The following is a 24,461-nucleotide window of genomic DNA, read 5'->3' on the forward strand; positions in this document are numbered from 1 at the left end:
TTATCAGAGGAGGAAAATTTATGCTACATGGTCAGTGAAAATGGCATATAGCCGAACCTAGAGAAGGTAGAGGCTATACTAAGGAGACTATATACTAAGAATGCCTGAGCTGACCTATGTGAGGGGTGTGTAGAGGCTTACAGGAAGGATGGTGGCACTCAACCGATTCATGTCCAAATCAACAGAAAGATGCTTGCCTCAAAAACCTAAGAAAGGTCCCAAATTTTGAATAGACAGAGGTTTGTCATGAAGCCTTTAGAAACCTCAAGCGGTACCTCAATTTCCCACATGTGCTCAGAAGCTCTTTAGCAGGTGAGGAACTTCTAATATATTTGGTCGCATTTGAACAAGCTGTGAGTGTTGTGCTGGTAAGGGATAAAGTAGGAGTCCAGAAGCCTATCTTCTACGTCAGTAAGGTACTCAGAGATGCCGAGTTCAAGTATATGAATATTGAGAAGCTAGCATTCGCCTTGTTGTTGGTGGTGAGGAAGTTCAGAATGTATCTGGAGGGCCACTAAGGGGTGGTAATGACTAACCAACCCCCAAAGAAAATCTTGCACAGGCTTAAGATCTCAGGACGAATGCTAGCCTGGCTCAAGAAAATCAGCTCATATTACTTCATTTACCGGCCTTGGACAGCCATCAAAGCCCAAGCCTTAGTTGACTTCATAGCCGAATACTCTTTTAGCTCAGATAAAGAAGAACAAAGTGAAGCGTCATCGAGCTCGATAAAAGAGAAGAGGGGGATTCACATCCACTCGAATTTAGATGGAACCTATTTGTAGATGGAGCATCCAGCTCCACAGGCAGTGGGGCAAGAGTGTTGTTGAAAGGACCAGATGGATTCAAAGTGTGTTATGCTTTACGCTTTTGATTCCCTGCATCCAACAACATGGTAGAATACAAAACTCTTTTAAATGGGATACAAATAGTTTTGGGAGTGGGGGCAATCGACCTCAGGATAAACAGTGACTCACAACTTGTTGTAAACCAAATAATAGGAGCATATCGGATAAAGGATCCCATCATGAAGAAATATTTAGCTAGGGTACAAACTCTAAAAGTCGAGCTTGGCAAGCAGAGGATCACTGTTCAATATCAAAGAATACCCCGAAAAGAAAACAAAGAAGCAGACCTGCTCAGAAAGTTGTCCACAAAAGAACTAGAACAACTCCCGGATGAAGTATATGTGCAACAAATAAATATTCCTACTTTCAAAAAATCAGCCCCAGTCATGCAGATCGAGAAAGAACAGAGTTGGATGACCCCATACCTAGAATACCTAGAAGTAGGGAAGTTACTTGAGGATAAAGCGGAAGCTCAAAAAATTGCAGCTAAAGCTGCCAATTACCAAGCAATGAGGGAAACTTTATGCCGAAAGGGAAAATCCAGCCCGTAGTTGAGATGTGTAGACCCGTAAGAGGCAACCAAGTTAGTCTGAGAGATGGGATTTGTGGAGTTCATGAAGAGACAACTACATTGGCAAATAAAATTTTTCGATAAGGGTATTACTAGCCCACGATAAAAAAATGAAGCAGAAGAGTTTGTTAGAAGATGCGATATCTATCAAAGATTTGTCAATGCCATCAACAGCCCGACATACCATAGTCAATCATATCTAGCCCCTGGCCGTTTTCACAGTAGGGGATAGACATTCTGAGTCCATTTCCAAAGATTGTGGGACAAAAGAGGTTTGTGATAGTAGCTGTAGAGTATTTCTCCAAGTGGCCTGAGGCAGAAGCTGTGCCCATTATCACAGCCCAGAAGGTGATAGATTTCGTCTAAAGCAACATTATATGCCGATTCGAGATAACAAAGATGTTCATATCAGACAATGGTAAGCAGTTCGACTTTAAATCTTTCAAAGACTTCACGATGAACATGGGCATATAGCACAAGTTCTCCTCAGTAGCTCATTCGCAGACAAGTGGCCAAACTAAAGTGACAAATCAGGCTATCCTCCAAGGGTTGAAGAAGCGGCTCAATGGTGCTAAGAAGAATTAGGCTACCGAACTACATAGCATCCTATGGGCATTCCGGATGACACCTCGAAAACCAATAGGGGAGACACTAATGGGGAGGGGTGCAGAGATTCTCTGCACCCTGTCCTGGTAGTGCCGAACATGCCACGTATGATAAGATTCAACATCACGGGAGCATTCACCTACTCCCGTGGCATAGGAGTGAGCTCTCGAAGCAAGGGAGCTCACACTTCGGCACTATCGGTGTCGAACAATATGGTGTCGGACAAGTATGTTCAGCATATGTTCGACAGTATGATTGCCGAACATGCCTTTTTGACATATAAAATTTGAAAATATTTTCGATCTGTGCATGATTTGATAAATATATTAAAAAATATGCATGATTTTAAGAAAAAAAAGCTCGATTTGTGAGGCAGTGAAGCAAATTTGGATTCGACTTGGTTTATCATGGGTGATGGCCGCGGATGAGTCTTCACCCAAGAATTGGTGGTCTAGTTTGATGGACCGTGGTGCTATGGACGAATTAGTGACGGTGGTTTGTACATGTTATCACATTTGGCAAGGACGTAATGGATTTTCTTTGAAAGCCAGAACTTCTCCTCTAGTGGGGTGATTATATTGGCAAGGATAATGCTGAAAGAATATAAGCAGGTCTTTATGGCTCAAGCATTCGAGTATCCGACCCATGAAATCATGTCGACCTCCAGATGATGGTTTGATCAAGATGAATACTAATGCGAGTATATATCAAGGGCTGGTTTTAGCGTCTGCAACTAAAATGGAGCTCGGTCTCTAGGACCCGATTTTGGCTGAGACACGTGCTATATCCTATGGTCTTCAGCTGGCTGTCGAGTTGTGCTTCCATGAGGTGTTTGTTGAATCTAGTTGCAAATGGATAGTGGATCTGCCAAGTGCAAATTGTCTTCTCCCGAACGAATTGAGTCTGTTGGTTCCAGACTGTCTTACGTAGGCGGTACGTTCATATAAGTGATAATTTACACATCGTGAAGGAAATAAAGTGGGTCAATGCCCCTGCGAAAATTGGTTTGTTACATGCAGAAATCTTAGTCTAGATAGAAGAGATGCCTTCATCCATATCTTCTCTCATAATAAACGATATGATGATGAAGTAGTAACGAGTTCTCGTATTTTGCTAAAAAATATATATATAATTAAAATTATATGAATTAAATAAAATAAATAATTTAAAACAATTAATAATCTTTTAAAAAAATTAAATAATATTGAATGGTTTCGAAATAGAAACCAACTAATTAATTACCATTACAATTAAAATTAAGCCATCTGCATTCACTTTCTAAATTAACATCGATAAACAAGTCTAATTTTCTACTCCGTTATCTAGTGCCACACAACAACCTTCGAGCAACACAAGTAGATGCCAAAAACTCAACCCAACAGAAAAGACCCCGAGTCTAACCGCCTCGTTCCATCAAATCAAGAACTAAGGGTTGAACTATTTTTTGGTCAGAGAACTAAAGGATAAAGTAGATCTTATAGTCAATGCCAAGTAATTGCGGACAACCAGAGACATTAACAGCCGAAAAAAGAGCTAGACCATGGCCAAGAGAAATTAACAAGTTTGCAGGAGGAAGATGGTGGTAGAGCTCATTGGCATATCCCACACAGCCAATGCCTTACGAGTAGGTCATCTGAGGCTCAAAATCATAGACGCGACAACCACATTCCCTCCGCACCGAACCCAGCAATCGAGCACCAAATTGTTGCATGAGCTCCCACAAATTTAATATAAACCAAGCGAAGCCACCAAGGCGACTATACAGTTCAAACGAAAAGAATCCTCTCTAAGCTTAGACTTGTACTACCTAACACAAATTATATAGACCCTCACCTCGCGATGCCATAAATTGCACCAACGGTAGGAAAAGGCAAATCCATGACCAGGCACAGATGAAAAACGCTAATACCCTAGCTTAAAAACGAAAGGGAGATGACAAATTATCTCTCTCTCTCTCTCTCAAGTTCTATAGAAAATGCAAGTAACGACTCAGAGTTTTAACCCGTTTAATTCAATTCTCGAAAATTTTCACTTACCAGTTGCTATTAATGTCAGGCTTTGAAAGTCTTCCTAATCTAGCTACATTAAAAGTATGGAAAAAAAAATTACACAAACCGAAACATCAATTATTTTCTACTACCAAATACACTTTCCATAAAAAGAATCATCAGAAGATATCTTACACACGCTTCTCCATGAACAACAAAAATATTAAAAACCTGGAATACACGAGAAAACGAAAATGTAAAATAGTTTGAAACATCCAAAGGTGCTAAGAAGTGTATAGTCTTGCTGGCAGATGTAACTTCTCCACACCAAGAAGTGCAGAAATATAAAATAAATAATAAAAAAGTCTACTTAAGGACAAATCTTTATAGGTGGCGGCCACATCTCATGTAAAATGTTTCCTGAAACAGGCCGAGTTCTCAAACCCACATTAAACGCACTGCTAAACTACAATTATCAGTAGTCAACAATGGACAAGCAACACAGACACCGAGTAAAGAACATTTACTTGGGGCCAATGTCCTTAAGAGCACAGATCTGCTCCTCTCCCATGGAAGACATCACAGTCACAACCAAATCTTTCCCCTCGGAAAATCCATCCTTGATCTGCAAGATACAAAGAAATTCACATTACTGATTAGATATCACATGAATATAGGCTTGGAGAGAAATCGTAGAACAATCATTCTGCCATAGTTCATCCCTAGTAGTAAGGACAACACTTGGGTGTAAATTTAGCACATAGCATGGGTTGTTCTTGGTCAGATTAGCAGCAAGAGGCCGTGAGATATCCCATTTTGAGACGTATCAATTCCATAGACGGGAGAGTTTGAAAGACAATATCCCAGCGATGCAATTCAAAACACTAGTCTTATCCCCTCAAATTAGATGGTTCAATAGAAAGATGATAATTAGGGCATGGCAAATTAATGACTATCCTATGAATTGTCAACTAAACCTTTATGATTCTGCCATCGTCTTTCAGCTAAGTCTGCATGCTGAATAACGAAGGGCATAAGCATATTCATTATCTTATACCTCTTGATTTATCTAATCTTTCACTTCCACCTCCGTCCCACCCCTTCTCTAGCTTGTCCTATTTAGCATCACGAAATGCCTTTTTCCCTTTTTTTTTTTTTGGTTTTGGGGTGGGTGGGGTTTGGGGAAGGGGTGGAGGGTTGGCTATCAATCCGACAGTAAGGTGGGATTCTTCACTTACCTGAGTCAGCAGACTTTCATCGGTTGGAAGCCTCAGGTCGTCCTTGGTGTTACCATTCTCAGTCAGCAGACTCACCTGAAATTTAGCAGTGTATTGATTTTAAGTTCAACCAACTTAGAAGTGGGAGAAATCACAAACAAGAGAAGAAATAAGAACATACAAATCCATCCTCAGATATATCAATCAGCTGGTAATCAGTACGGGTAACATGGGGAACCTGTATCAAATTAAAGTAATGCCATGAAAAATACATTTCATAGTAAGTACTTAAAGTTCAGAAATCACTCAAAAACACCAAGATAAAAGGTCATAGTTCATACATCACAGTTGTGAGAAGAAGGGACAATATCTTCAAGCTTCTTGGCGTTGAAGATATCAATGCCAACAAAGTGACATTTAGCATGACCATGCTTGCCAGTCTTGGAGGTTGAGACCTCAACAACCTGTGACACAGAATACAGTTATGCTTTAGAAAGAGAATGAGAAGAAACAAATCAACTAAAACAGATATAAAAGGGGAATAAAGCAAACAGGTGAAGACTCAATCTAATAAAAGGCATGCCAACATCAAGAACCCACTGTTGGAGCCATCATACAACATAATCCACACTATACATCACATTTAAGTCCTAATTCACAGCTTCACATTTAATAACCAAGTGTCCCCACAAAAAAATAAGTAAACTAATACAATGAATTACTGATGGAAAGCATCTAGAACTCTTTATTTGTAATTATACATTGTAAACATCAAAGTATGCAACATAATCCGATTTACTTGTAATCTTAAATTTTCAGACTCCTAACAATAGCCACCCGGGTGTATACAGGATCATCTAAAAATTATGGTAAATCTTATCCAAAAGAGACAGAGGCAAAATAACTATATACCCTAAGTTTAATTCTAGCTAAAATCCCCCAACAAAATTGACCGCGTACGAAGCATAAAAAATTCATCCAAATGAAAAAAACTAAAAAGGTTCGGATCCAATCCTCGTATACATACATGAGGATCTAACGAAGCGGCAGATCAAATCAATCAAAACGGCAAAGCTAAAGATCTTAATACAGATCTACCCAATCCGCAAACAAGAGAGATGAATAGATTAATTACCTTGCAAGGACGGTTCTTGATGACGATATAACCGTTTTTGCGGATAGTACCAGCTTGCTGAGGATAAGTTTTCGAAGCTCCAGCGTCGGCCTTGGACTCAAAATGATGCTCCTCGTCAGACATGGTGGCGGCTGGTAGCTAGCTTCGAAAACGAGTGTATCAGAAGAGAGTGGAGAAATGAAAAGCAGAGAAGGTGGGTGGGGGAGGAGGATTGAGATTTTACGGTATTTATAGGGGTATATATGGAAGAGGAAAAAATTAAAAGGATCTAGGGTTTTCTTCTAAAGGTAGCTTTGGTGTGGATATGCGAGTTTGGGCCGTAGGATTTAATCTTTGTGGAAAAATTTGAGAAAAATATCTTGAAGCGTTTGCGTTGCAATAACGCAGACAGCACGTGGGAGAACGCCACTGTTTCAGAAAGATGCCTCGTGTTATGATGTAGTACAAATGATAATAATTAGAAAATTCTTAGCCGTTTTGTTTTCAATTATCCTTTTCTTTTTTCTTTTCTTTTTTTTTAGGATAAAAATGAGTTTCAATAACAAATAAGCATTGCCATTGGTTGGGCCCAAATATAGAAATATTAGAATTCTAAAGCCCATAACAGAAGCCTCTTTCCCATATTGCAATTCTTGGAATTTTTTTTAAATAAAGTTTTTTTTTTAATTTTTATATGAATTTTTAGAAATATTATTATCTTTCTTGTTCCTATTTTCTCTGCTTACAGAGATGGGTGACTTGAGTTCTTTCTTTTTGGGTTGGTTTATTTTAGTCTTGCAGGTTTTTTTCTTCATGAGCTTAGGCATGGGTTTTTATTATTGATACTAACTTTTACTTTCCGTGGAATTTATATTCTTAATCCTTTTTATACATATAAATTTTAGATTATATATATATTTTTTTGAAATAGAGATTGAAAATTGAGAGAGTAAAATATAAAATCTCTTAAATTTATTATGCACTTATCACTAGACTAAATCTGTGAATGCTTAAATTATATTTAACATAAACAAAAAACCTCTCTTATATAAAAAATTTAGCCTTAATGATAGAATTTTAAAAAAATATTATGTGATTTATTAATTTTTACTGTGTGTAAATTATTTTAAATCTGCTTAATTTTATATTTAAATAGTATTTTATGATGTTATGTTATTAATAAATAGCGATAATTTTTATATTTTATATTAATATAAAATTCATATTATAAATTACTATTTTAATATAAAAATTAAATTATAAATTCTAAAATAAATTAGATATATTAACATAAAAAATCTAATAAAATTATAGTATTTTTTTATTTTTCTGTATCATATATATAATTTTATTTAATAATACTCTCTATGTTTTATAATTTTTTTCCACACTATCTTTTTTATTTTTTACATAAATTGAGAAAAATAATTTTTTTTATTAATTTTTCAATTATATCTTCTTAAAAATATTAAACTTTATTAAATATTAAAAATATTTTGATAATTAATGAGAATTTTTTTTAAAATAAAAAAAAGTGCAATTTTAATTTTTTTTAATTAGACATTGTATCTTGGTATAGAATTTCTATTCAATCTTTTGCATTCTACAAGATCCCAAAGATAGTTTCTTAAAAACGTATTGCCTAATAAAATTTTTTATTATTGTATTCTTTTCTTACGTTTTTTTATTATTTTTATTTTTCTTAATTTGTACAAAAAGTTTAGAATACTAATTTTTTTTAACAAAAATTAGCTGCAGAAAGAGATTTATTAATAAAATTAATTTACTTTAATTTATTTGAAATTATTATATATTATTAACTAAAATTTAATTTATAATAATAATACTAGATAATTTATTAATATTTTAATTTTATATGAAACAGAGATAATAAATAAAATAGTAAATGATATTTTACTAATTATTTTGATTAGATACTTATTTAGTATTTAAAAAATGAACTTTAATACAAATATACAAAAATAATTTTTTTTGTTAATTATATTTTAGAGACATATGTGTTTTTTGTTTTCTCTTTTATCTATTATTTTTTTTAGTATATATCATAAAACTTAACAACAACATAAAATAGCTTATTAAATAAATTAAATAATTTATGTAGTTTAATCTTTTATCAAATATTAAAATTTGAAATACAATTATAATTAATTAGAAATTTTATTATTTAAATATGTAGTTTAATCTTTTATCAAATATTAAAATTTGAAATACAATTATAATTAATTAGAAATTTTATTATTTAAAAAGTTTATAGTATGATTTTAAAATATAAATGTAAATAAAAATAATAAATGTGTAGTACATGTATTAGTTTTTCTGGTTTTTTATTGCTAAAATTGAAATTTGAAATATTTATGTTAAATTTATTTTATTTTTTAAATAAAACAAAAACTAAATTAATATTTAATCAGGGTAATTAAAAATATTATTTATTACTTCTATTTTGCATAAAATCAACATATTGATAAAATATCACATAACAATAAAAATTTTATTATAAAATTAAATTTATTATTATCGTTATTAATTTAACGATAAAAAGACAAGAAAGAAAGAAAAAAAAACAAAGAGCTCTCTAAGTACAAGATTCAGTGAATCATGACAAGAAGACATTGGTCTGTCAGTGAAAATCTCAGTCAATCTCCAACACAGTGGTAAATACGGAAATACCCTCTGGAGGATTCAAATACGATGCTTGTTAACATACAACAGTACACGCACAGTATAGACATGCTTTAACGTTATTAACTCAGCTATTGAATCAACTGCAAAAATAAAGACAGGAAAATCTTCAATAGCTTACCAGACATTTCTTATATATACACAACTGTAAGCTTATCTCCCTAGCTAAAGATCCCAACATGGAAAACAAAGTCTTTGGTACTTGAAGACACATCGTTTTATCATAAGTGTTAAAATCACCGAGTTCTTTCATCTGGGATGAAGAAATCAAATCTGACATCCACAGAACCAGAAGTGTCGCCAGTATCTTTGTATTCGATGTTTGTTATTGATCCAGTTTCTTCTGCATCCTGATATTCTGGCCTCACCCTTCGTACGGGCACTGTAACAGAGTACACAGTCCCAAGATCGAGATCTGCAGTGACACTTAGCTGGACTTTGTCCTCTGAGTCTATTTCCACAAATTCTGATAGAGCATGCACAACGTTTCTTACAATCTTCTGTTTTGCCTCGTCGCTAACAGCACATCTGTCAGAGAAAAGAATCATCTTCAACCGCTGTTTGGCAATCCTTGCATTTGAGCTCTTTCTTCGTGCTGGTGATGGGAATATTATCTTCCATGCCAGGTTTAAACGCTCCAGGAAGCTCATGTTTATGGCATTTAGGAGAAAGCTTTCAGCATCATCTCTAATTGAAGTCGAAGACAGCTGATAATCTCCACTAATCCCAGAAAATCGTCTAGAGTGATCCTGCATTTTATATCTATCAAGCATGATACCAGGCCACTTGTGTCTGTTTGGGGTTGTGCCAGATCCCCGACCAGGGAAACCAATGAACTCTACCTGCATTTTACAGAATGAAAGACTTTATCACAGTGAAACATTTTGGCATTACTTTCTCAAAGTTTCAGCAATATGCATTTGTAATTCTTCCGGCTACGCTTCAACGTTGAACATATACAATTAAATCAAATAACAAAGAGTTAGCTGTTTACTGAAATAGATTTTAAGCTCATGTAGGCCCAGGAGAAAAACTACCTAGGGAACATATGGTTGACCCTCATCCTTTGTCTTTCATTGGATATTTAATAATTTCTAAGGGAAAGTACAAAAAAGTATCCTATAATTTTATCGATTTTTCACTTCAGAGTCTATAATTCAATTTGTATCGAAATAATATCAGTGATATCACGCTATTAGAAAATTGCGTCAATTTTTAGACAATGTCAGGAATATTGATGTGAAACTCATATCACAAAATTCTAATTTAATACAAATTGAACCACAGACCATGAAAGGAGTGAAATCATAAAGTGTTCTTTTTTAATTAACAATTATATTTTACTTGTCAAGTTAGCATTTCTTGACGGCGTTAGAAAATTGCCCCTATTTGCCAACGGGATGATACAAGTACTATTTCACACAAATTGAACTACATACTCCGAAGTGAAAATGAGTGGAACCACATGATATTTTTTTTGTATTTTTTCCTAATTTCTATAACAATAACAACTAAGCCTTAATCCCAAGCATGTTAGGGATGTATAACAATTTCTGGTACTATTTAAAATAGCCAAGCATTATGCTTTGGACGTCTTCTCGCAGAATGAAAGCTGAAATTTTTTGGAAAGGTAAGGTCTCCACTCATAAATCATAACCATAAGGATAAACTATTCATATATTAAAGTAACAATACAAGATGCCTGATACCCTTCTAACTATGTGGAACCCTCCTTCAATTGCATTCAGCGAATGTATACGCCATCAAACTCAAGCACTTGTTACAGTGTTATCCAACCACATAAGCAAAATAGGGCTTACTTAACTAATAATTTTTGGATATGATTAGACACCCATCCTGATTATCATAACCGTTTAACTTTGCTCCAATAGCAAACCCAAACTGGTTTAATCATCAAAATCAGCCATAATATTATAATAATCTTATTATTTTCTTGAACAAAATCATATTTGGAAGGAAATCTCGCTGCCATGCCCAAAAATCCAAGAAAACCATGTAAAGACAAAGACACTATACAATCAAATAAAAGTCCCAGACTGTGCTGGTTAAATAGTCAAGAATCTGCTAATGGTATGAAGGAATAGCAAAGATACACATGTAGAAGCATGAATTAGCAACATAGAATGAGCTAAAGAAGGCATTATCAGTGACAAGCCTTATGGTTACTATCTGAGAAGTCAAATAGTGAACTTCAAAGCCCCACAACAGAGGGGAGGAGTAGATGAGACTACATTAGGTGGATTATTTTTCAGTAAATTTATCCGCAGAATCCCGCCCAACTCTGCTGACCAAGTAATTTTTGGTCGAAAGTATTGAAAAGTAAATTTGACTCACCAGAATCACATCACAGAAATGGATGTTTGTATGAAACAACACTTAAAGCATGCCCATGTGAAAAGGGAAATTAATCCCATATAAAAAGATCATATATGAACAAAATTACTGCTTGTTTCATTCTAGTTGGTTCTAGAAATATATCAACAACAATGTGCCAAAAACTTCATCATAAGCAGCTTCTCTGAGGATCACTTTTTGGGTTTTCTTTAACAACATCCAAGTTCCTCTTCACCTTGCCTAAAAACTGTTAACTTTCCAAATGCTATAAGTTCTTAAAAAAAAAAAACAAAACTATATAACCCTCAACAGATTTTTATAAAGCAATGTTAAATATGAACTAAGTTCCACCACTAGGCTAATGTTCAATCCATAAAATTGGATGCACGAACAAGCGAAGCAATCACATAAATATCAAAATATGTAGGTTAAATATAAACCCAAATCACCAAATTGGAGCAAAAAACCTATTACCATAATTAACCAATTCGCATAACCAAATAAAGACTAGTAGGAAGACATGGGAAAGATCCCAGGTTTTCCCGTTTCTAAATATCCTAATTTTCTCGCCAAACGAGCAGATACATTGGGATAAATTGGGCGTATGTGCACATATGAGAAGAATTAAGAAATACCATGCGAGAGTAGATGCAAATAGAGACAAATTATAAATGCAAGCGGGTGAGGGATCGAATCGAGTAAAAAAGCTAATGACCTTTGAATTTGAAGTAGGCAACGAGCTTCGAAGAGGGTGCTTGTGGTAAGAGGCCAGTGTTGCAGAGACCCTGAGATCTCCCGATATCGCCATTTCGATTCGCTCACTTACTCGCGCTTTGCCTCCCTACTAGATTCTCCCTTGAGCAGCTGTTCACGCGGCCTTCTTCACGAGTAGAAGGGTGATGAGTTGCAGTTTAAACGATGTCGTTATGTTTGGCTAGGTTTTGATTGGCTCATTTCTCGCCTGGGAATTAACGATGCAGTAACCGGTTAAAATTATGATAATTAGTGAAATTTATAATTCGTTATGATTGTTTTATTTTGTCTGTACAAATTTTTAATTATAAATTTAATTCAATCTTTTTAATATTAATTAATCAGCATTGATAATCCTTGTAAATTGTTGGTCACATCTAATATTAAGAAGGGTAAAATGGTAAGAAATATATACATATTTCTAAAATTTTAAAAGTTTCAAATTGAATGAAATAATTTTTTAAAAAAATTTTCTGGGGAATATTATTTAGTCTTAATGTATTTCAGAAAATATTAAATCTCTTATGATTTAAAAACTTTTTCAAAACATCTCTTCAGTTAAGTTTTGATATTTTTTTTACAAATAGAAATTTAGAAAATAAAATTTAAGAGCTCTCCTTATATATATTTATTATCAGACTAAATCTGTGAGTAAATTTTAGTATTATTAACTTAGATTTAGAAAGTTTTAGCTTTGTTAACTTAGATCTAGGATTATGAATAATTTTTGAAGATATTAAATTAAATTGAATAAAAAAATATAATAAAATTAAAAAAATATAACGATAAAAATTAAATTATATCCTATCAAATTAATAAGTATTATTCTTATTTAATTTTATTTTTTTATCATGAATAAATTAAAATTAAATTATATAAAAAAATCCGACAATAAAAGTAGAATGCTTTTTTCAAAAATTATTTATTACATTTTAAACATGTTAAATATATAAATTTTAAAAATCTCAAATAATATTATATTTTAGGATAATCGAAATTTAAGCTCATCCCTTGTCCAACCATCTTTTAACTTTAATAAGTTAGATTAGAAAAGAAAAATAATGCACTATTTCTAAATTTGGAATTAGCGCATAATCTTGCGGGTTTTTTTTTTTATAAGATGAAAGAAACAAAAATAAATTACATCATTTTCCATTTATTTTGGAGAAAATATTTTTTTTAAAAAAAAAATATTTTTTATTATTTTTTATTTTTAAAACATTAAAAAAATTTAATTAACAAACAATATTTTTATAGTTAAAATAAAAAATTAAGGTGTTTTAAAAAAATATTTTTTAAAAAAAAATCATTTTTCACATTTAAATTTTTTTATTAATATTCTTTATATATAAATTTTTTAATATATTTTATTTTTAAATTAAAATTAAACAATAAAAAATAAAAAATAATTTATATTTTTAAAATTAATTATATTATAATTAACGGATCAATTTTTATATTTTTAAAATCGAACATTTAAATTTTTTATTTTTATTCTGTTTAAATACATGATATCTATATTTATATTTCAATTAATTTAAAAATAAATAACTTATTAAACTTTTATATTTTTTCGTAATATTCTTATTGTATCATAAAAAAATAAAAATGAAAACAGAATTTAATATTAGTACATGATGTTTTAATATATAAAAATTGAAAATTTAGCTTCATATTTAGCCGGAGATTCTAGAAATTTAGCCTCAGCCACAAATTTTCCATAGTGGATTCTCCTTCATCCCCATCTAATATTCACCCTAGTTTGATTCATCTCAAACTAAAAAATCTAAATAAGGTTTATTTTTTTTTAATTATTTAGAGAATGGAATAAAACCTTCTTCTAGAGAATGGAGTAGTTTTGTAGAGAATGGAAAATGTATATGAGAGGAGTAGGTGAAAAAAAGATGGTAAAATTTTCTTGAAGTTGCATAGAGAAATTAATATTAAAAAAGTTTTATTTTTTAATTATTTATTATATCTTTAAAATAATAGTATAAATTTACTAAAAAAATAAATAGTTGGAGAAAAACTAATAGATGAGAAAAGGTCTAAATCGGAGGAAAATTCACTTCTAAAACAACTTAGGGTAACAGGATATTTTATATTGACAAAAAATTTTTTTTTCTCGTTATTAGGGATATAAACTTATCCACCCAAAGATATATTATGACTAATAAAAAGAGTTTGGGCAGCTAATTTTTAACAAAGCCTGATTCTTGAAAGCTTTCTTGGCCAACATGTGGGGGCTTCATACGAAGCACTATTAACCTATGTGAAAGAGATGGACTCTATATCTATAATGAGGCTTTTGATATCATGCAACACATTTTGGATGTTTATGGGATCTTTGCTGGTATAAAGTGAGTCAATAAGCTCCCTGCAGTCCCCTTCTACGATGAAGCGATTAATGCCTCTACTATGACCTAAGAGGATTGCCTCCCGACAAGCAAAACTCTCCATGATCATGGGTCTGAATTGCTAAAGATTGAGTATTTCCAGTCAAGAGTCTATTTATTGTGGTTTCTCAAGATGACAATTGTGGCTCGTCTCTTATTGGCTTTATCGATAGCAGCATCAAAGTTAACTTTAAAAGACCTTGGTGGAGGAAGCTCCCAAGATGTAGGGGTATGATAGGATGCTTACAACCCTTGGAGATGTGTATTTATTGTATTAAAGGATTCTTGATATCCTAAGGTTGTTGATACAGTATCCCTTGGAGATTGATAGAGCTTTTGAAAAAGCTAGTTGTTTTTTGCCTTCCAAATACTCCAAAGAATAAAAACTATCATCTGAATAAGCTCCCGACAAGCCTTATGTATTCTAAGTCCAGTTGTAATCTCTTCCCAATAGTCCATAAAGGAGGTACCACTAATAAGAGTATATCGAAGTTGGAGAGGAGATGAGAACCACACCGCCGTAGCTCTTGGACATTCAAGGAAGATAGGCTTGACAGATTCTATATTCCCGCATGCATGACATTCTGGAGGCAAGGAAGGTAAGTATTTGTGTATGGCCAACCTTGTGGGCAACCTCTCAAAGAGAACACTCTAAAGAAAAATCGCCAACTTGCTAGGTAGATCAATCTTCCATACCTTCTAAAAAGATTCAAGGAAGTGGAATGATGAAGAACCTAGAGATGATGAAATAAGGATATTTAAAGTTCTTAGTTGTCGAGTAATATAGTAGCCATATTTCATCGTGTAGTGTCTATACCTTTCGAAGTGCCATATCAATTTGTCTTCTTGCCTATACAAACCAATGGGAAGAGATAGAATAAAATTAGTATCTTCATCCATAAAATTATTTCTCACAAGATCGATATTATAAGAATTAGTTGTGGGTTCAAAAGTTGAGACACACATACAATGTTGGCATCGTGATCATGTTTCAGCTTCAATCAGTCTGGGAAGGTTTGAGGAATCCAAGGGTCAGTTTTGCATAACTTTGAGTTACCATCTCGAACGTGCCATCTAGTTCCTAATATTCCTTCTCCAAAGGATGCTTTGCCATTTCTGAAAGGTCTACTATCTATATTCACCTCCAAGAAAGAAGTATTTGAAAAATATTTGCCCTTAAGGATTCTTGATAGAAGGAGATCTAGTTTATCGATTATGTGCCACCCTTGTCTAACTAAGAGAGCCATGATAAAGCCTTCTAGGTACCAAAAACCTAAACCTCCTCTTTTCTTTAGTTTGCAAAAGGATTACTAGGAGACCCAATGAGTTCTCCTTTCTTCTTATTGTTGGCCCCACCAAAAGTTGACAATTATTGAGTTGATAGCTTAGCACACAGAAGTTGGTACCTGGAAGAAGGACATGGCATACCTTGGGATGGCCGTCAAGACTGCCTTGATAAGAACTTCTCGATTGCCTTTGGATAGAAGATGCTTTTTTCAATCCATAGTCTTGTTAAAAATGTGATAGAAGGAAATCTAATTTATCGATTATGCGCCACCCTTGTCTAACTAAGAGAGCTATGTTAAAGTCTTCTAGGTACTAGAAACCTAAGCCTCCTCTTTTATTCGGTTTGCAAAAGGATGACCAGGAGGCCCAATGAATTCTCCTATCTTCTTATTGTTGGCCCCACCAAAAGCTGACAATTATTGAGTTGATAGCTTAGCACACAGAAGTTGGTACCTGGAAGAAGGACATGGCATACATTAGGATGGCCGTCAAGACTACCTTGATAAGAACTTCTTGATTGCTTTTGGACAGAAGATGCTTTTTTCAACCCATAGTCTTGTTAAAAATGTGATCCTTGATTACCAAAAAGACTTTAGTTCTAGATTTTGGGATGTTAGATGGTAGCTCCAAAAACTTATCTAGAATGTCAACCTTTCTAACAAGGAGAAAAGTGTGTTTTCTTGGTTCCTTTAGTGCTCGTTGAGCTTTCTGCAAGTGCTGAAGAGCTTTGAAGCAACATTGATAAGTTGTTCCCGTGAAAGAATTCTCTGAGCTAGGTTCATATATTGAATAGTAAGAGGAGAGCATTAGTTTTTGTTTCCTGTCGGCCCAATTACTAAAGTGAGAGGGGACCTATATGAAAATCATTGTAGTTTTGTTTTTATTTCAGTCCATTATTCTCTATCTTCTATATTACCCACATTAAATGTGAATTAACTTCAAAATAAATAAAATAATTAAATTTAAATATTATATTTCAAATAATAAAAAATATAAAACATTAATTTTATAATCTATAAACTTCTAAATCTTACAAACTACATTATAGTAATAGAAACACAAAAACAAATAAGAGTTAGCTTCAAAATAAAAATTATAACTTTAATTTTTGTTTTATAGAAATTAAAAAAATAAAAATAAAAATAAATTTTGCATATTATCTTAACTATTTAGAAAAGTGATTAATTTTAATTTTGCATAAATAAAAATAATAATTTCTACACATTATTTTAACTCTTTTTTCTTTGAATGTAACTAATTTTAATTTTATACAGATTAAAAAGTTAAAATAATTTCTGCATATTATTTTAATTTTTTGTATAAATGTGACTAATTTTAATTTATAAAAATTAAAAAAATAATTTGTGTACGTTGTTTTAATATTTTTTTTATAAATATGGTTAATTTTAATTTTACATAAATAAAAAAAGTTATTACACTTCAAATAATTGCAAAAATATAAAATAATGTGTCTTCAAAGCATATTACAGGTGCAAAAATATAGCTAATTTAATTTTTTTTAATTAAAATACAAATAAAAATAATTGAATTGAGATATAACATTTTTAATAATAATAAAAATAAAAAATCTAATAAATATTATATACAAACTACCATAAAAACTAAAAAAGAGAAATGAAATTAGGATTAAAATGCATGGTGTACAATATTTATTTATTAGTTAACCAATAAAAAATTAAAAATTAGATAAAATATCTAAACTAATCCAATATTACCATATAATCAAGTTTGTTGGTTTGATTTAATGGATGGGTATAAACACCCCTAGAACTTTGTTGATGATTCCATCATTTAAAGTAGCATAACAAAAATATGGAGCCATAAGCAAAAAGCAAGGTGAATCTCATTATGATTTTATTAGTTTTTCTTTCTTTATAGTTAATTCAATTTTATTAAATATTAAATTTAATTTATTTAATTTTATTATTTTTTCAAATTGAATCTATTGATATATTACCCTATCTTTAATCCTTGACAAGAAAATATATGGGGTATAGAGAATCCCTTTTATCTCAAGCCTCTAGTTGGATGAATAAATTTTCAAAAGTCACAGGCATTCAATTGGAGGGAGTTTGGACATTGCAACTACACATTTCATAATCCATATAGTTTATCTCCACTCTAAATCATAGATTTAACATAATTTCATTCTACATATTTGTATCTTTTGCATGTATCTATTTTGTCCGTTATGTTATTGTTTCTTGCCTTTCTTCTTTGTTTTAATATTGTACATGAATTTATATAGTTAATTAAAAAATATTGTTAGAGATGAGTTTCTTTTTGTAAAAGTACTATGCTCTTCTTTTATGACTAAATTCCATGAATGATTTTTTTTTTTGAAACAAAAGCAGGTGATAGCATTAAAAAAACAAAAAACAACCAATACAGAGTAGCCTCAAAGAAGAAAGGCACAAAAAAAAAATAAAACCTAAAAAAACACGGGCTCAACCTAGAGTAAAAAAAAGCCCCCAACCAACAAATACACAGTCCCAGAATAATCAGGAGCTCCAACCCGAATATGGGGAGACCATAATGAATGACTTCATCCCAACTTAGAGAAGCAGAGAAAGACTCAACAGGCAGCTGAATAGAGCTCGACCATCTCAATCTCATATATGTATAAGAGGACCAAGAGGTCAACGAAAGGGGCACCGTAACATCCTTTGGGATGTCCAATGCAATCGGAAAGACAAAATCCGTGAGATCCAACCTTACAACAACCATAATCCTTAAAGCAATTCAGGGTCTTTGCCATCCCCAACCTGCACAGAAAACAAATAATAAAGGAAATCCAATATAAAGGAGGCAAAACACTAAAGAAACAACACTAGAAATACAGATTGAAGGAAAGCTCTCGCAGTAAAGCACAGAGCTGCTAGGAAAACCCCCTAAAAAAAAGAAACTATCTACGCCCCTCGATGGAGGGGAGAGCACAGCTGTACAACCTAGATGAGAAAAAGTGAGAGCTTCCCCTACCTAGAAGGGGCAAGGGAAGCCGAATCACACTGACACAGACGAGAAGGATAGTGAATGATTGTTGTAAATGAACTTGCACCTTCGATATAATTTTATAGAATTAGGTTTCAATCTTTCTTAGATTGAACTTGTTTCTCTTTCGATGTCAAGGTTTTGGATGGGTGATTGAACTTCTTTAACATCTTTCTAGTGTGAAAGAATTTATTGTAGGCAAATCTCTTTTACTATGATCCACTAGCATCTTTGAAATAATAAGGTTATTAATGAGAATGCTATCCACATGATTAATGATCTAAAACCTATAGTAAACTCCTCACTATTAATTAGCTAGCCTCGTGGATGTGTAAAATTATTATATCATGAATATACCAATATTGATACAAATACTTAAATCAAACTTTCAATGGCCACTATTTATTTTTAGATAGGTTTAAAAATTTTAAAATTTTTCGTTATTTTGTAATTTAATCTAAATTTTTAAGAATTGATAAAATTGTTTAAAATTATAAATTTTATTATAACTGTATCCAATTTTAGATATGAAATATGTTGTAATTTCTATTGAAATTAATAGTAAATAAAAAGAAACTTATAAAATTATGGTCTTTTGCACTAGACAAATGAAAAAAAAAATAAATTAGAGATTTTGAATTAAATTATACTGATTTTTTAAAAATTTAAATTAAACTGTAAAATAATAAAAAATTTTAAATTTTTTTTCTACGAATTATATTAGTCTAATAAAATAACATATATGTTATTGCGATATCAACAGTAAAATACGTTTTCTTCTATTTAAATTTTAAATTTAAATATAATTATAATGAAATTTATAATTTTGTATAATTTTAATAAATTTTAAAATTACAAATTAAATTAGAAAATAGTGAAATTTTTTGAATATTTCATGTAAACAGTACTTAATTTTTATCACCTATGCCCAAAAAGATTTCTCTCTTTTTGGACGATGACCAGCTCATTTTCAATCCTTCTGACAGCGTCTGAATTCCAGGCTGTCGAGTCTTCTGAGTCCGGCTCTACAATCACAAGGATTGTTTCAGACTTCAGAAAAATACTAAGAAAAGATAAAGTTCCTGGAGAATAATACAACAGCCAATTGGACAGAGACAGAGAGTCTTTTGTCTTTCTGACTTTTTCCCAAAAAGCTACAGAAGTTCAGTCTGACCAGCATTAATTAATTCTTACAAAGGATGGCCATCTTCAAGTATATCCAATAATATTATTAATAAATAAGAAAATTCTCGTCTTTAATTTCTTGGCTTTTTGAAAGGAGGGTTGATGCATGCTCTAACTGTTATTTTAGCCTTGATTTCTGCTGATCCAAGTATTTGATATGATTGTCAAGCTAGCTGTGAGTTTTCAACATCACCATTTCTTTTTCTTGGATAACAAAAAGTACTACAACAAAATCATATCATCATCATCATCAATTTATTACAGAACATTTTTTCCTAATTTCACCATCAGATCCTGTCTTCACTCCAATGTTACTCATCTTCACCATGGACTTCCCGAACTCAACATTGAACTTCAATGCAGCCAAGCCTCTAACACCCATGAATCGTTGAACCAAGGTTCTGGTGGAAGCATCTGTCCACAATTTCTGATCGGACTCAAGAATGCCTCGCCCATTTCTCAGGTTGCTGAAGAAAGATACATCAAACTTGTTCACGCTGCCTGTATCTAATGCGACTCGCTTTGTCCCGTCGCCGTTCTGTGGACACAGTGCTTGTAGCTGGGGAAGAAATGAGGCGTTGATTGTTGGGTCGGATCCGTTCCCGCTTGCATTATAAAGTCTATAATTAAAGAATTGGCAAGCTGTAGTCCCTATTGTGTGTCCTCCTATATCAACAAAAAACCATGGACATGGAAGTTAATTATCGTTGAATTTTGTGTCTTAATACTAAATAAACATGAAAAATTCAGATGGGTTTCTGTAGTTACCAACTAGAGCGACAAGATCCTGTGCATTAAGACCCTTTTCAGCGAACTTTTGCTTTTGTTTGTCTATGGAGTCTGTGAAGCCAGGCAAATTAGCAGTATCAGATACCAATGACACCCGACCGTCTCTACGTCCAGTAGGCACCCTCCAACTTCTTCCACCAGTCTGCATGAAATTTAAAGACGCAAACGTTTAGCAGTTTATAGTAATTTTCTGAATTATCAACTCATTAAATGTGATCAATAATTACCAGAACAACAGAGTCACGAGCTGCAAGTGCAAGAATATCAGCGCAAGAAACAATTCCAGGACATGCAGCTTCAAGCTGAGTCTTGGCATCATCAATAACTTCAAAGCCTTTCAATCCAAGATTTGGTAGTGCAGTTTTCTCAGTGTTGGAACCATCAATAAGAATAGAAGCATCACATCCTTGAACAAAGCAATCATGGAAATGCATCCTAAGCAAACCAGCAGCAACTGCTGGGTTAGACTTAAAATGTGTATCAACTGTAGACTTTACAATAGATTCAGCTGTAGGACAAGTACGAGAATAGAATCCAACACGAGTGCGTTGGCCTTGCACCAACGTCGCAAGCAAAGCAACAAAGAGACATATTAACATAATGCATCTTCCCATGATTGAAATAAAGGATTAAAATTTGATGTAGATATTGAGCTAGAAGCTACGAGATGTTGGAGTTTGTTTTGGCTGTGAACAAGAGAAGTGAAGTATTTATAAGCATCCAAAGTCAAGAGAAAGAGAGGGGAAGTAAGCAAAGGCAGCCGAGGGTCTTCCACTAAAGTTGACATAAATGGAGGATGAGTAGGGAGGCACTATCAAGATGGCAGCTATTAATTAAATTTTGTTATTGTTATATAATTTGGGGATTGCATGATCCTGTATATCACGTGAAGAATATTAAGCATCTTGTCATTTTTATTTTTCAGTGGGTTCACATTGCTCTTTTGTCTACTCCTATGAGACAAGAAATAGGACACGATGGATAAGGAACGGATTGTATAGCCAGGAAATTGGGAAAGTGACCCTACGCAACAGGGCCGTGCCCATGGACATGGCCATAGTGCTAGGACGCGGTTCTACCTACTTCTGCAAGGAGCTTCCAAGAAAATGTGGGTTTACTTTGTTTATGGAGAGAAAAGGAAATATTTTTAGGTGTATGATGGACGTAAAAAATATTAAATTAAATAAATCTTATTTATTTTTTTAATAAAAATCCACTTATTCATATTTTGAAAATATATTAATTTATAATAAATAAAATTTTAAAAAATATTTTTCGATGACATCAAATATTCATCACGAAACTTCCTAGATATCATAACTTCAATTAATTCGCAGGAATCTTTAATATTCTTATAGTTTTAAGACATAATTACTATGATTATTGCAAGTATAGACCCTCTATATATATATATATATATTGCTATGGGAATCATTTGAGGAACACTATATCGCTTTACATGCCCTATTTTAGTTAATGTATAATCACTTTAAATTTTAATATAATTAATCAATCAATTTTTATATTTTTAAAATAAAATAATTAAATTTTTATATAATTAATCCGTATAAATAAAAGATTTTTTCGTAAAAATATTATATTAATCAATTGATTAAAAAAATAAATATTTTAAATATCTAAAATATTTTCATGAATACTTAATCATTTTTAATATTAGAAATTTTTACATTATGTAAATTACAGTTTAATTTCTAAATTTTAGTGTAATCAATAAATTAATCTTTATATTTTTAAAATTAAAATTTTAAATTCCTCTATATTTAATCTATTTAAAATTATAATTTTTCTATCCATTATAAATATTAGTTCAAAATTAGAGAGATCAAATTTCTGAAAGTACAATTTTTTTTTTAAAAAAAAATTTATAACCTATTTAAAAATTATGTGGTACCATAGTTGAAGTAGTAAGTATTTTTTGAAAATTTTGAAATTATAAGTATTGAAATATTTTAATGAATGAAATTTGAAGAATAAAAAATGTTAAAAATTAGTTAAATAAGATATTATAGCTAAAAGTTAATGGAAATTTAAGTGTTTTTTCAAATAAAAATGAATGATCAAAATATTTAAATTATAATAAATGAGGACGGACAGATTATAGATGGATTAAATGTATGATTTTAAAAATATAGAAACTAATCTATTAATTATGCTAAAATTCAAGAATTTAAGTGTAATTTATTTATTTAGAAAGGGTAATAAAAATACCAGTCCAAGACTCATGGATGTGAATATCTCCTTCAAAGATTCAGTAATGGCAACTTTGAATATGAATCTCGGTCTTGTTGGAAATCACGAATGATGATCTTGAGAATCATTTAGCCAAAAAATGGAGTAGAGCGATTGTGATATGCCTGCTGGGACACAAAGTTGGATTTATCTCTTTACAATCAAGACTCCAAGATTTATGGAATACAGCTTCTTTCGGAATTCTTGATTTAGGTAATGATTTTTTCATGGTTAATTTCGTTAATAAAGTGGACTATCACAAAGAAATTCTTGAAGGGTCGTGGGTTGTTCTTAGAAGTTATATCAGATTCAACGATGGACATCCTCTTTTGATTTTGCCACTAGTACGTTTGACACAGCCATAGTATGGATATGATTACCAGGCCTCCCTCTTCATCTGTATAGTAAGAAGATGCTACATAGAAGTGGTGGGAACTTTGATCAAAATTGACGACAACACAACAACTGCTTCTCTTGGGGAATATGTTAGAATCGCAGTTGCTGTTAACCTTAGTAAATCGATTATATCCAAGATCAAGATCAAAGGACGAATTCAACTAATAGAATATGAAAATCTTCCTCTCATCTGTTTTCAGTGTGGAAGGGTGGGCCATCCTACTAGTTGGTAAGAAAACACTAAATCTTAAAGTACCAAACAGAGCAAACCTTGAGACTAAGAGCTCATGATTTGAGATATTAAGAAACACTGATGCCATGGAAAGCCATAGCAAGGAAGTTCATCCTTCAAGGAATACGCCCCAAAAGGAGATAACTGCCAAAGATTCCATAGTTTTGACAACAAAAGGAAAGGAAAAACCAAAATACAGACAAGATAAGCTTATTAGGTTACACATTTTACCTTAGAAATTTCTTTAGAAGCAAGGGGAAATTCATCTAACACAAAACCTATAAAGATTGTCCCTCTGCACCAAATTCTACCTTTGCAAAATTCTAAAACAAGTATAATTCAGGTAAAGACATCTCTAGACCCTAATAATCATACAGTAGTCCGTATGGGTAGCCCTTCTCAGGTTGCTAGTTTGAGCATATAGCTACAAATGTCTCATAATAGTGTAAAGGCTCAAAATTCTATTGCCATAGTCCATGTGAATGAATGCCCTCCTGAGCCTGGAATATCCATTCCTTTAAGCACGTCTGACTCAGTCCAAGCGAATGGTTACAATTCTCTTGCTCCATTTCAACCTCTCCCATTGTTAATTGCTATAAATGAAGAGATAGCAGAAGGATAGGAGGTAGAAGATGAAGATGAGTCTAATATCGTCTTTGATAGTGAATTTGAGGAGGAAACATACTTGGACCCTCACCTACGAAACTGAGTAAGATTTACCAAGTGTTTGTTTTCTCCCTTCTGTACGTCATATTTTAT

The 24,461-nt window shown here is 32.3% G+C and overlaps 3 protein-coding genes across 3 annotated transcripts; all 3 read right to left on the reverse strand.

Annotated features, from left to right (window-relative positions):
* Window positions 1–4,130: 4,130 nt before the first annotated feature.
* LOC110615745 (eukaryotic translation initiation factor 5A-like) lies at window positions 4,131–6,688 on the reverse strand. The gene is made up of 5 exons (XM_021757814.2): window positions 6,366–6,688; window positions 5,572–5,694; window positions 5,412–5,468; window positions 5,252–5,326; window positions 4,131–4,638 (listed from the first exon to the last, which is right to left on the reverse strand). Exons 1-5 carry the CDS (start codon window positions 6,486–6,488, stop codon window positions 4,537–4,539), a joined length of 480 nt encoding a protein of 159 aa, XP_021613506.1. The 5' UTR covers window positions 6,489–6,688; the 3' UTR covers window positions 4,131–4,536.
* A 2,336-nt stretch (window positions 6,689–9,024) lies between these two features.
* LOC110614321 (cell division topological specificity factor homolog, chloroplastic) lies at window positions 9,025–12,329 on the reverse strand. The gene is made up of 2 exons (XM_021755833.2): window positions 12,118–12,329; window positions 9,025–9,889 (listed from the first exon to the last, which is right to left on the reverse strand). Exons 1-2 carry the CDS (start codon window positions 12,208–12,210, stop codon window positions 9,284–9,286), a joined length of 699 nt encoding a protein of 232 aa, XP_021611525.1. The 5' UTR covers window positions 12,211–12,329; the 3' UTR covers window positions 9,025–9,283.
* A 7,882-nt stretch (window positions 12,330–20,211) lies between these two features.
* Window positions 20,212–21,627, reverse strand: LOC110616105 (peroxidase N1). The gene is made up of 3 exons (XM_021758428.2): window positions 21,052–21,627; window positions 20,804–20,966; window positions 20,212–20,701 (listed from the first exon to the last, which is right to left on the reverse strand). The coding sequence occupies exons 1-3, from the start codon at window positions 21,436–21,438 to the stop codon at window positions 20,286–20,288; spliced, it is 966 nt and encodes a 321-aa protein (XP_021614120.2). The 5' UTR covers window positions 21,439–21,627; the 3' UTR covers window positions 20,212–20,285.
* Between the last annotated feature and the right edge of the window lie 2,834 nt (window positions 21,628–24,461).

The sequence above is a fragment of the Manihot esculenta genome, chromosome 5 (genome assembly GCF_001659605.2).
Source record: "Manihot esculenta cultivar AM560-2 chromosome 5, M.esculenta_v8, whole genome shotgun sequence".
Lineage (NCBI taxonomy): Eukaryota > Viridiplantae > Streptophyta > Magnoliopsida > Malpighiales > Euphorbiaceae > Manihot > Manihot esculenta.